Source organism: Hydractinia symbiolongicarpus, chromosome 8, assembly GCF_029227915.1.
Source record: "Hydractinia symbiolongicarpus strain clone_291-10 chromosome 8, HSymV2.1, whole genome shotgun sequence".
NCBI classification, from domain to species: Eukaryota; Metazoa; Cnidaria; class Hydrozoa; order Anthoathecata; family Hydractiniidae; genus Hydractinia; species Hydractinia symbiolongicarpus.
Genome location: NC_079882.1, coordinates 8184671 through 8197215, shown reverse-complemented (window position 1 = coordinate 8197215; position 12545 = coordinate 8184671). Strand labels below are relative to the sequence as shown.

The 12545-nt window shown below is 30.5% G+C and overlaps 1 protein-coding gene and 2 long non-coding RNA genes across 3 annotated transcripts; 1 reads left to right on the top strand and 2 right to left on the bottom strand.

Annotated features, from left to right (window-relative positions):
* The first annotated feature begins 102 nt into the window (after positions 1 to 102).
* On the top strand, positions 103 to 5258 carry LOC130653679 (uncharacterized). Its single transcript, XM_057456196.1, has 7 exons — positions 103 to 157; positions 359 to 437; positions 1728 to 2698; positions 2921 to 3638; positions 3780 to 4821; positions 5032 to 5115; positions 5205 to 5258. The coding sequence occupies exons 1-7, from the start codon at positions 103 to 105 to the stop codon at positions 5256 to 5258; spliced, it is 3003 nt and encodes a 1000-aa protein (XP_057312179.1).
* Positions 5259 to 6516: 1258 nt separating this feature from the next.
* Positions 6517 to 9337, bottom strand: LOC130655114 (uncharacterized). The gene is made up of 5 exons (XR_008984565.1): positions 9256 to 9337; positions 8858 to 8923; positions 8664 to 8729; positions 8289 to 8393; positions 6517 to 7633 (listed from the first exon to the last, which is right to left on the bottom strand). It is a non-coding gene; the product is annotated as an uncharacterized LOC130655114 (long non-coding RNA).
* Positions 9338 to 10598: 1261 nt separating this feature from the next.
* Positions 10599 to 11503, bottom strand: LOC130654526 (uncharacterized). Its single transcript, XR_008984443.1, has 3 exons — positions 11401 to 11503; positions 10826 to 11106; positions 10599 to 10739 (listed from the first exon to the last, which is right to left on the bottom strand). It is a non-coding gene; the product is annotated as an uncharacterized LOC130654526 (long non-coding RNA).
* Between the last annotated feature and the right edge of the window lie 1042 nt (positions 11504 to 12545).

Here is a 12545-nt window from a genome sequence, read left to right as displayed (position 1 = left end):
GTGGAATTTTAAATCTGTTCGATATTTCCATTTTACATTTATCCCGGAAGGAAATGCAATTTAATACAGCGTGCAGGCATGAAAATGACAAGAACATAAGATATGGCTCTGTTCAGGCGAACATCGAAGTTGAATTTAGTCCAAAATGAAACATCATGTAAATTCCACTTCTGTCTGATGTATACAGCCCCTAAACATATTGAAAAAAACATTAACTTATCCAAGACTTGTTAGATAAAACATAAACTTAAAACTTAAAAATCTCTGAGCCACCATACAAGAATATCTCTATACTTTATACAGCATAAGAACCTTGTAAAATGTAAAAAGCCTCTTAATGGTTTTTTATCGACATTAGTTATTGACTTGTTGTTTTTGGATACAATAAAGAATTTGTGCAACCTTGTTTGTCAAACTATGGTTTTTTTTCCTGTTTAGTGAGCATTTATAATTTTCCCTAAAAAAGTCTTCCCGTATTTTTAAAATGTCTAAATTCTGAACCTTAAAAAATAGCTGAAGGCGGGTCCCCACTTAAATGACATTAGTCGAATTAACCGACCTGATCAACGCAGAATGACATTGCTTCCTACCTTCTGTCGATTGACTACGATGGATTCGACTATTTTCTGGTGGTCTTAAAATCTACCAGGCCAGACTATTGCAGTTGTAATTTTAACTAAATAAGGCTGTTAAATGCCAACCATGACTTAATGGCTATTACAATTTACGATTTTTTCCCAATATTAAAAATTGGAGGAAACACGATCCATTTAGGTTGAATTTGATTCAGTGAATTTCACAAATTTGATTGTGTTTTCTTTGTCCTTGTTTCTTCCTGTTTGAACTTGTTGAATATAATTTCTCAAATTTTTAAATTTCAAAACGTCCGAATGTTGAACAACTCTTTATTATATTTTCCAAAAGACACGTCAACCAGTCAGTTCTTTTAAAATGTATCAATGCAACCAATATACATTCGAAATGAAATTAAATTTTGATGAATACATCGCATTTAGCAAAGAGACAATAATGGAATGGAAACATTTGGTTTACTTTAGTTTGTGCTAAAATTTGATTGAAAAAAAAACAAAAAAATAATGAATTATTTTTATTTAAAATTTTATCTCGTTCCTCATTTCTTAAATTTTATTTCTTTATCGGATTAGCCGTTACACACCATTTTGAAAAAAGTACGGTTCGAACGCCTGAATACTGAAACATTCAAATGCTAATGTATTCTCATTGCTCATGCAATATTGATTTACTTTGTTCATTAAACTTGTTGAGAAGTTATTACATTTCGAATCATCAATTTTACATCACAGGATTTGTGTCATGGAATTTATTTCCAGAATTTTATCCAACTGTTTACAAAATTAAGTGACCATTCTATTTTTAGTAAAAGTCACATTAAAGCCCCTTTGTCTATCTTTGTCTAGTGTGTCTATCATAGATCACTTTGATAAACTTTCTGGCCTATTTCCAACTTTCAACTTTAACGCTGATGCCGAATAAATTTTTTCGATTCTCCACGCTTACTAATATTTTTAGTATAATTACCAACTAGGAAAATTTTTTGTTAGTACGATCTATAATTGATTTCTAATATGGCGGCAAAGATGTGCTAAAATTAGTCTGATGCTCATGCAGTAATTTATGTGAGTTCTTTGGCTTCCCTCTCAAACGCGCAAACTAAGAATTAGTAAGTTTTTTTGTGGTATATGCAGTGAATTGATTAGGGCAAATTCTAACTGTATTTTTTGTGATTTTTGTAAACTTTGGGTTCACCCAAGTTGTAACTTGCTTAATTCTAATGACTTCAAAAAACTCACCAAGGATAACTCAGATGAGGCATGGTCGTGTTTAAAGTGTAATTCTGAAATTTTTCCATTCCAGAGTGACAATACACCTCTGTTTGAGGCACAAAAAAGTCAGATTTTTTCTGACGTTAACTCTCATATTGAAACCTCTTTTTCAAATAATGTTGATGATGAAGATGAACGGTTTACTAATTGTAAATATTATGAATATAACAGCTTTAACTCTACTCTTGAACAGCTTTCTTCTTCGGACCTTACACCTAATTTTTCTTATTTTCATCTTAATACTTGTTCTCTTCCCAAGAATATTGATAATATCAACATTCTTCTGAACTCTCTCAATATTGACTTTGATGTGTTAGGCTTCAGTGAAACTAGACTTAGTAAGTACTCAATAACACCAATTTTAAAAGGTTATAGAGGATTTCATAACCTTTCAAGCAGCAATGCAGGAGGTACTTCCTTGTATATTTCTAATTCGCTAACAGTAGTGGTACGCTCAGACCTTTCAAATTTGCTCTTTCTTGAAAGTAAATTAGAATCAACTTTTGTAGAAATCTTAGATAACAATCGTAAAAATACCATTGTTGGGTGCATTTATAAACACCCTAATATGCCAATTCCTGAATTTATTAATTTGTATCTTAAACCCTTCTTTGAAGTAGCTATTAAGCAAAAACAAAAACTTATTTTAATGGGAGATTTTAATATTGATCTTCTAAAATGTGAAAGTAACCATCTAGTTGATGATTTCCTGGATGAACTTTATTCTAATTTTTTACAACCATCTATAACAATCCCAACCAGAATATCTAATACATCTAAAACTTTAATTGATAATATATTTACATCTAATCCATTTACAAAATATTTCTCAGGTAACATCATCACCTCAATTTCAGACCACCTTCCTCAATTTTTAATTTATTTTGACAATAGACTTAAAGTCAAGGATAATTTAGACACCTATTACAAGGATTAGAAAAATTTAAACATTAATGCCGTAATAAATGACATAGAATCTATAGATTGGGATTCTACTTTGCTTTTAAATGAAAATAATGTAAATAACTCTTTTAACCTTTTTTTTAATCAATTAGACCAAATTGTAAGTAGACATACCCCTAATAAAAAACTATCAAAAAAACAATTAAGTAATAGAAATAAACCTTGGGTCACTAGAGCTATTCTAAAATACATTAACATCCGCAATAATTACTATAAAAAGTTAATCAAAGCTAAAAACCAAGAAAAAAAATTATATTATCAAAACCAATATAAATTTTACAGAAATCGTATAGTTAATCTTATCAGGAACTCAAAATCAAACTATTATAAAGAATTTTTCTTAATCAACAAAAATAACAGTAGAAAAATTTGGAAAGGTATAAAGGATATTTTAAATAATAAAGATAACAACAGTAGATCTAGCACTTCTTCCTTAAAAATAAATGATAAAATAATCTCTGAAAAATTAACTGTAGCTAATGCTTTTAATGAACATTTTACTTCTGTTGCAGATAAAATTAGAAACCAAATTCCACATAACAATACACACTTTTCATCTTACCTAAAAAATAATAATAGTAACTCATTATTCTTTAACCCTGTAACAATAGAAGAAGTTTTAAAGATCATAAATAACCTTGATTTAACCAAAGCATCGGGCCCAAACAGTGTCCCTAATCTTATCTTAAAACAAGCCAATATAGCAATTTCTGCAATATTAACCAAACTTTTTAATCTTTCCCTACAACAAGGTGTATTCCCAAACATATTAAAGATGGTTAGTGTCATACCAATCTACAAGAATAAAGGGTCTCCTCTTGATCCAAATAATTATAGACCCATATCATTATTAAGCAATTTGGATAAGATCTTTGAAAAAATAATTAAAAACCGATTAATTTCTTTCCTAGATTCTAATAAAATTATAACCAATAAACAATTTGGATTTAGGACCAAACATTCAACCACCCATGCACTAATTAGTCTCACTGAAACTATTCGACAAAATTTAGATAATTGTAAGTTTGCATGTGGAATCTTCATAGACCTTCAAAAGGCCTTTGATACTGTATCACACGAAATTCTCCTTTCAAAGCTTGAACATTATGGAATTAGAGGTGTAACAAACTCCTGGTTTCGCTCCTATCTCAGCGATAGGGTACAATATATCTCCCTAACTAACACCAAATCTAAAAAACTTTTTATTAAACATGGAGTTCCCCAAGGTTCCGTTCTTGGTCCTATTTTATTTTTACTTTATATTAATGATTTAATTAACTCAATAATTTTTTCAGAAATTTTTCATTTTGCAGACGACACTTGCATGTTATATGCTAACCATAATCTGAAAAAAATGCAGAAGCATTTAAATATAGATTTAAAATGTATATATAAATGGCTAACTGCAAATAAAATAGCATTAAATGTAGCAAAGACTGAAGTCATCCTATTTAGGCAAAGAAATAAAGCAGTCAACTATGATATAAGGCTGAAATTAAATGGAAAAAAACTTGAATTCTCATCTCATGTAAGATATTTAGGTATATTAATAGATGAATTTCTAGATTGGGATTTCCACATATCTTATATTGGCAATAAATTAAGAAAAACAAATGGAGCTCTTTGCAAACTAAGATATTATGTGCCTAAGGATATCCTACTTTCAATTTACCATGCATTATTTTCTTCTCATATTTCTTATAGTCCGCAAGTGTGGGGTCTCACTTCAAAGTCGTGTAGAATTTTTCGCTTACAAAAAGCTGCTCTCCGAATCATTACTTTTTCTAAATTTAACTCACCATCAAATCCTATTTTTCTTAATCTTAATATTCTTACTCTTTCAGATCTTATAAAATTTCTCAACATTATTTTAACTTTTAATATTATAAATCTGCATTCTCCAGGTAATATTTGTGATATTTTTAAATTGGTCTGCCATTCATCTAATCATTCAACAAGAAGTAAATCCATTAAACTTCTAGCTAGACCTTCTGTTAGGACTACCTCATTTGGTCTCAAATCTATACGTTACCAATCTATTATTAATTGGAACAATATCCAACAACACTTTCACCAATACGACCTAGCCTCTCTCACTCTAAAACAACTAAAAAAAATCTGCAAAACTTATCTTCTGGATTGCTATAACACTAATCTCTCCACTGCATAAAAAAGATTTTACTAAAAAATTTTTTTTTTGTAGTGTCATACTGCTTATTGCAATCTTTTGAACTTATATAGGTGGCCATCACCTACATTAGTATTTATACTATCTGATGGTCTCCCCGTAGGTATTTATTTAATGTAAAATATACAGGTATCTCACACGAAATAAATACTACTACTACTACTACTAGTGTGTCTATCATTGTCTAGTGTGAACATGTGGGCAGTTTGCATTCGGCCAGATCAACGGGCTTAGCCAGCTAAAAAGTCACAACATCACTAAAAAGAGGGAGAAGAAGGATTTGTCTAACTAAATTTGTGAAGGTTTTGATCAATTTCAACGATATTCTGTGCAGTTTTTACTTATGTGAAATTTTTAATCTTAATTTTTAATTTTTTCGGTGCAGTGTAAAGTTAACTATGATTTAGCATTAATTTAACTACCATACTAAAGGACATTTAAATTTTTTAAAATTTTAGGGTGTTCAATGATTTGTTGTTAATGGCAGAAATTTTTAACCTGCAAGGCTTTTTATCTTTAATTTGATTATCAAAAATCGATTTGTACATTAAATGCTATTGTTTAGCATTTAAAAAAAATTATTTTTCTGTTTTTATTGGATAAGTAAGTGCTAGAGCATTAACATTAACTGTAGATATTATTAACTGTAGATATCTTAACACCAAACTTTTGAGGAGCTTCTGTTAAATCAAGCTTATGCTCATCCATCTTGTTTACAATGCACTAAAAGTGTATGCATCAATTACGCACTGTCATGATTCGTCAGAAACTTATCATTAGCACAAAAAATCACTGCGCTATTTCAAATTGGTAAAATTAAAAAAAGTTTAATTGTTCCTATATTGATGTTAAAAAGTATTTCTGTAAATGAAAGTACTTGCTAATAAGCCTGTCCTGTTGGCCACAATTGTAATACTTATAGCTCTTTCACCCGATACCCACTTAACTGATGGCGTTGGTGCTGGTCCCGTATATATACTGGATAGCCAGGGCGTTTTACAGGCCCGCCTAGCTGCGCCACAAGTAATTTTCCTGGCTGGAGGCGACGGACGCCCAAACGCAAATACGGCATTAGGTATTAGGTATTTTTCTATCAAATGAACCTGGATTGAGCATCTAGTTTGTATTTGTTCTTGAGTTATGGTAAATTGAAGTTGAAATAAAAGTTGTGTCAAAATTGAAACAATTTTTTGTAAAATTTTATTAACTGTTGGGTCATTGCGAATTATAAATACAAAGACTTAACTATCCGCATTAAATAATTTTAGCACATTAGTCGGGGAATATTTTGGAAAATTTCTCATTGGAAATTTTGTATAAATAATCTTTCTCCCTAAAAATTCTCATTTCGCCATCTTTGGAGTAAATTAATGCTGCTTAGCTACATTTTTGCCTTAAAGACTTATATGTAAGTTAGAAAGAAGTATTCCGCGCTGTAAAAACTTTCATCTAATTTTAAAGCCTAATAAATTTTACTTTTGCTCACCCGGTTCATGAAAAATTTTGAATTTTGAATAATTTATATCATCGTCAGATAAGCAAAATATACTTATCGTTTATATCAAAGAGCTACACTAGTTCTAAAGCGCACTGAAAAGTACCTTAAGAAATTCATGGAGAGCGCGTATGGTTAAGAAATATAAATAGATAAGAACTATATTATTGTAGTATAGTTGAAACAACAGTTCAGTGAGCTTGCTTTGATTTTCTTTAAGACGCATTTTCAATGACAGCTAAAACACATACACCCTTTCGTTTTTAGATGTTATGTTTAGTCTTATTGTGCAGAAACAAATGCGTGTGTAAATTTTAAACTCGTAGACTACTTCAGTAAGTACTTATTTGAAGGTAGTGTTAAGTTTTTTTTAATTTACACGTCTGGTTTCATCCATCTCAATTCACAAACAGTGCACAAACATAACAGAAATAAAAGAAACCATTACAGTTATTCTTGATCAATGTTTCAGATGATATAATATCAGTAGCAAAAAAAACATGCAAAAAAATATAAAAATATGTTACTCTATAGATGCCAAGTCTCATAGGTGGAGAATTTTTGCCTAGGCTAAATATAGGACTAAATGATTTATCCTTTTTCTAATAGTCATGGAATATTTTCTGATGTTTCTTTTTAAAAGAGAAAGTTCATCATCTCTGTTTTGCAAATTCAAATGCTATTCACACTTCAGACCATGCAATAAGGTGATATACTCGCAAAAATAATAATCTAGACCCGCCAACGTAAAAACATTATGAATCAAATCAAAGCTAAAAAGAAGTGATCTTGATGTTGTACACAGATAGAAAACAATATTTCTTGTTGTGCAGTAGTTTAGGATATGGGTGATGTATTACTGCATCAGCCGAAGTTTTGTTACATGACCGTTAAGATCTTTGACATCCAATGTAGGACCATTATTACCTTGCGTTCGTAGTGTCAAAGTTCTGCCATCGTTCGTTTTACCAACCTTCACTTTGTTTCCTCGCTGAGTGATATTTTTGGCTGCGCTGTTAAATAAATTTTCAGCTTCTTTGTAAGTTAAGTTACTTTGTCTGATAGTGAATCCTTCTTTTCCACTGTTGATGACTTTCGAATTTTTTATTGCGTTATTAAGATCTAAAAAAATAAATAAATAAAGATATGTGTAACTTAAAACAATTACTTTAGTGTAAAAATGCAGTTATTCATTATCAGAGAGAATTTATTCTGTCCTTAAATAGAATAAAACCAGAACATGCGACACAGAAACGAAGGAGTCATATTTTAGGGATGTATGAAGTCTCACAACGGTTGGGACAGACGCATCAGACTAACCTTTTGAATAAAATGCAATAAAAAAAACAAAAAATAGAAAAGAAATTTCCCGCCTAGTTTTATGTCACTAATTTAAACTAATTCACTATTAAAGTTCATGTTACTTCAAAAATGTTTGGTAAGTGGTATAAGTAAGAGTAATAATAACAATCTTATATATAAATTGTGTGTTGCATGCAAAGTCGATTATTTTTTTACAATTTTCTTTAAAAGCGTCTACAAAAAGCTCCTATAAAAATGTTCTGTATTTTATAAAAAATTTTTTTACTATGTTAATGTTGGCTAAAGCAAATAATGCAATAAAATAAAGTGATATTATAAGCTATAATGTTATTGTATATGCTTATTTGAATTTACCATGACGGGTGCTTGGAGTAGAGTAACTTAAGTAGCAATAATACAAAGTAACTTTGTTATTACAGTTGTCTATTTCGTTTAAAAAACAGTGGACACTTACTTCTCACTGCTAATTTTAATTGACGTAGTTTGTACGCTCTGTGCGCTGCTGATATAACTTTTTTCCAAAAAACAGGATCGTGCCTAGGCATAAAATCTCCTGCACCTAAAAAGGAAATCAATTTAAAAAAACCACATAAAATCAGATTAAAAATTAAAAAAATGATGAAGTGGTGAGAATGTCCAAATTTCGCTTATCTTTTCTTTTCTTTTCTTTTCTACCCCAATAAAACGAGGAAGTTATTCCATAAGCCGTAGTTTTTATCGTAGGTTGTTTTAAAAACAACTATTTTTGTTAAAAGTAAAGCCTTTTACCGTTCTCAAACGCCAGGTCTATTTATAGTTAACAAAAAAAAATATATTCATTCTTAATTACCATCGCTTTTGAATAAGTCATTTTCGTATCCAGTGAATCTTTTGCGTTCTTGTGGGTATTTGAAAGCTAAACCAAGAAACATTATCATATAAACACAGTGCAAAGCTTAACATTTTCTTCATTATATGACATAATCAAAATGTTGTAATTTGTTGACAGTTAACAAAGGAGAAAATATATTCATTCTTAATTACCATCACTTTGTACTAAGTCATTTTCCTATCCAGTGAATCTTTCGCGTTCTTGTGGGTATTTGAAAGCTAAACCAAGAAACATTATCATATAAACACAATAAAAATTGTTGCATTTTTCTTTTACATATTATATAATTAGAACGTCATGTATTGATAATTAACAAAGGAGAAAATATACATATTCACGTCGTCACACCATGTTTATAATATAAAAACTAGGCCATTTTTATATCTGTTGCACCTTTCATGATAACAAAAATAATAAAAACGAGGTTAATGTAATTTCTATACGCTAATGTCACATGATGACGAGTGTCTACAATAAATAATACACATTAAAATAAGAAAAAAATGGAAAGGTAAAATCAAAATTATACTGATTATTAAATTATACTGACCCGCTACTTCAACCAAAATGAATACTGCTAAAAAAGACTTCATCTTTTCTATCTTGCCTGTCTATTCTTGTCTTATTCTGAAATGATTAAAGTCTGATTAAAATTTCTCCTTTATTGCAAAGTGTGGAACACCTCAGCAACGCAATTTACATTGTCTTTGTCACATAGCCTTATCATAGCACCATTTTAAGAGGATAATAAAGATAATGAGAATATAAATGAACAGAAAGAGGGAAGCGTAATTAAGTCAATTACTGGAAAGATCTAATATGCTTGATTATGATGCAAAATTCAGTTTGTTCACTTAAATATTAAAAATTTGTTTACATGATCAAGGTCATAAGTACAACAACATCTGAAATTAGTATATACTGGTACCAAAAAAGGTCACCTTTTACGAAATGAATTAAGCAAACTTCCAAGTGTTTCAAGACATTGGAATAACATGAGAATATTGGAGATCTTTTTAATGACTTTTATATGGTAACCAGTAGTAACAACACTCCCAACTCAATGTTTGGTATATTTTCTTTTAAAAGCTTATCCTTTATCAATAAATTAAATTACATTTGTTTTGTTTTAGACATGAGTCCTTTTACCAGCTCTTTCTTTTTGTGGCTTTACTTAGTTATTACTTTTAATCAAAGAAGATTGTCCTAAACAGTGGAAGCAAATAGGAAAGCATAAATGGATCTAGCCATCTAGCAAAAGATATCTATAGAATATTAAAACACGCCTTATTTTTATATGCATCTTGCTGTGTGGTTTTTTAGTGTTGGTCCTACAATAAGTTGACTGCACGTTTAAAAAGATCATCAAAACAGAGACACGACTATGTGTTTTCTAATAATAGATCACACAGTAATTAGTGACCGGATTTTTAATTAAATAGTTTGTTCTTTGGGTAAACTGTATCCTAATTACCAATGTTGTTTATCTATTTTGGCACTATCCTATAATGCTTTGCGAGCTTGTTTCACTTTTTGCATATGCATTGGGTTTGATAATTACTTGCTATAATGCTGTATGGACCAAATCAGATTCCAGTACGACAATACCAGTGTAGAATTGATTACTACAACCTAGTTCATAATTTTTCGAAAATGGCTTCGCAGTTGATAGGCTGCAAAAATTTAATCAAATCGGGAACGCCGATGTCTCAATACATTTTTGATGCTTACCGCCTTAAAATTATTTGACTCGTTAAGATTCCTGTAATTTAAGGGATTGTCTCTATATCCCGCTAAATATTTATTATCAAACTGTGGACTACGGATGGTCTGTATAGGGTTTTATTGGTGTGAAATATCTGAACAAAAAATAACAAAAATTTGAAAGATATTTATAAGTATTTTATAGGCAATAATAAATCTTTCAAGATCTCAATATGAGCAGCAAATTCGGCATATCGTCGAGTATTAATTCATCCCGCGTTTATGGTCTTTAATTTCATCTTCTACATCTTCATTCTTGGTCTCGTTCAACTAGAAATTAATCGTATGAGTAACACATTTGTAAAAGAGACTTAGCAATTTCCTACAAAATTACAAAATTATATGCTATAATTTACCAGTCTAATTTTGTATATGTGCCCCATCTTGTTGATATAATCCAATGTTGGACCGCTATCACTCGTACTCTCGTTACGTAAAGTGAGTGTCGTTCCATTCAATGCATCACCAACTATCACCTTTTCTTTTGGCGAATATGTATTTGGCACCATCGGATTAAATATGCGGTTGAGTGCGTCTTCGTAAGAAAGATTACTCTGTATGATAGTTTGATAGTATTTTTTTTTACTTCCGGTTCTAATAAGTTTACCCTCACTTATTACATTGTTGAGTTCACTTTCTAAACAATACAAATAGTATGTATTTGTCTTTATCAGTCTGTTGCACTCTTTATAAACGAGATACTTCCATGGTATTGTTGTTAAAGTGAAAGTCTGTCCTTATATCTGTGGTTTTTATTGGTAGCAACGTCACTAATGGAAATACTTACTTCCCTTGTTAAAGATTTCAGGTATTTCATTAACCTCGGAACTAACATTTTCCTCCTTTACTGCTCCTTCAGAAACTGAATGGTTTTGTCTCAAAACAATACCTATGCATGTTAAAAAAGCATTAAGTTATATTCTTACATTACCTTGGAATTCCAAATAAATATAGACACAGCCTGAGTGTTCCACTTATGCACTACACGTCACGATAAAAAAAGATGGGAAAGTCAAAAGGTAAGTTATGTGAGAAAGCAATTTATACACAGCAAGATAAATGTATCGATGGAAACAAAGCATATATTAAAGCAGCTAAAAATGTCTTATATACATTGTGACAACAAAAATGGACGCACTTTTGAAAATTTAAAAATTGATAATTATGCTAGCTAGACTATTCAAATTTGGGCATGTTGTTGGTTTGAATAAATTTTTACCGCCTGATATAAATGATTTTACACAAATTAAAAATTTACCTTCTTATCAATTGGACTTCCTTCTAAAAGCATTTTTCTTGTTATGGGTGCGTGCTCGCCTTGTTTTATAGAGTCCTAGGGAGTAGAAATAAGATTGTTTTTTTACCGAATCACCACTGCGATACCTAATCATGACTTAATTGATGCTTAAGTTGGCGTTGCACGATCTATTTAGTCGGATTCCATTTTAAAACTTTGAGTTTAAAATTGATCGTGTATTACTCCTTTATTGATTTAATTTGTCTATTCGAATTTTATATGAAGTGTGTGGACCAGTTGCAATTTCTTCATATAAGAAACAAAAACAGATTAGTCGACGACAAATTTAAAAAGTAGAACATGTACAATTTTTTACAAATTTTTTTACAAGATAAGTTTCAGTTTTGTGTCTCAAGCAAAATATCTCCCGGCCTGGAGTCTTAGGGACCGGCGACGAGACACAATCTGTAAAGTCTGACGAAGGTTAATATGCCAGAAATATAGTGCAAAGAAAGGAACGGTTGGAGATAGCAACGCATTTAACTCCTCTTCTTTGTCTAGCACTATTGCAGCATTTACAAGGTCATCACCAAAAACCCTAACTTTTTATATGCATTGTGACAACAAAATGGAAGCACTGTAAATTTAAATAACTGATAATTATGCTAGCTAGACCATTCAAATTTGGGCATGTTGTTAGTTTGAACAAATTTTTACGGCCCGATATAAATGATTTTAAACAAAAAAATAAAAACTTACCTTCTAGGTAAATCCCGCACTGGTTTAAAAATTCCTAGGATTATAAATAAGATTGTTTTTCTACGAAATTACTATTGTAA

What these genes read in the sequence shown, in the direction of transcription:
- LOC130653679 (XM_057456196.1), top strand. Translation starts at nt 103, where the DNA reads ATGGCTCTGTTCAGGCGAACATCGAAGTTGAATTTAGTCCAAAATGAA. An exon ending in AACTTCTAGCTAGACCTTCT is followed by an intron (nt 4,822 to 5,031) that starts GTTAGGACTACC and finishes TTTTTTTTGTAG; the next exon opens with TGTCATACTGCTTATTGCAA. An exon ending in TACTATCTGATGGTCTCCCC is followed by an intron (nt 5,116 to 5,204) that starts GTAGGTATTTAT and finishes ATCATTGTCTAG; the next exon opens with TGTGAACATGTGGGCAGTTT.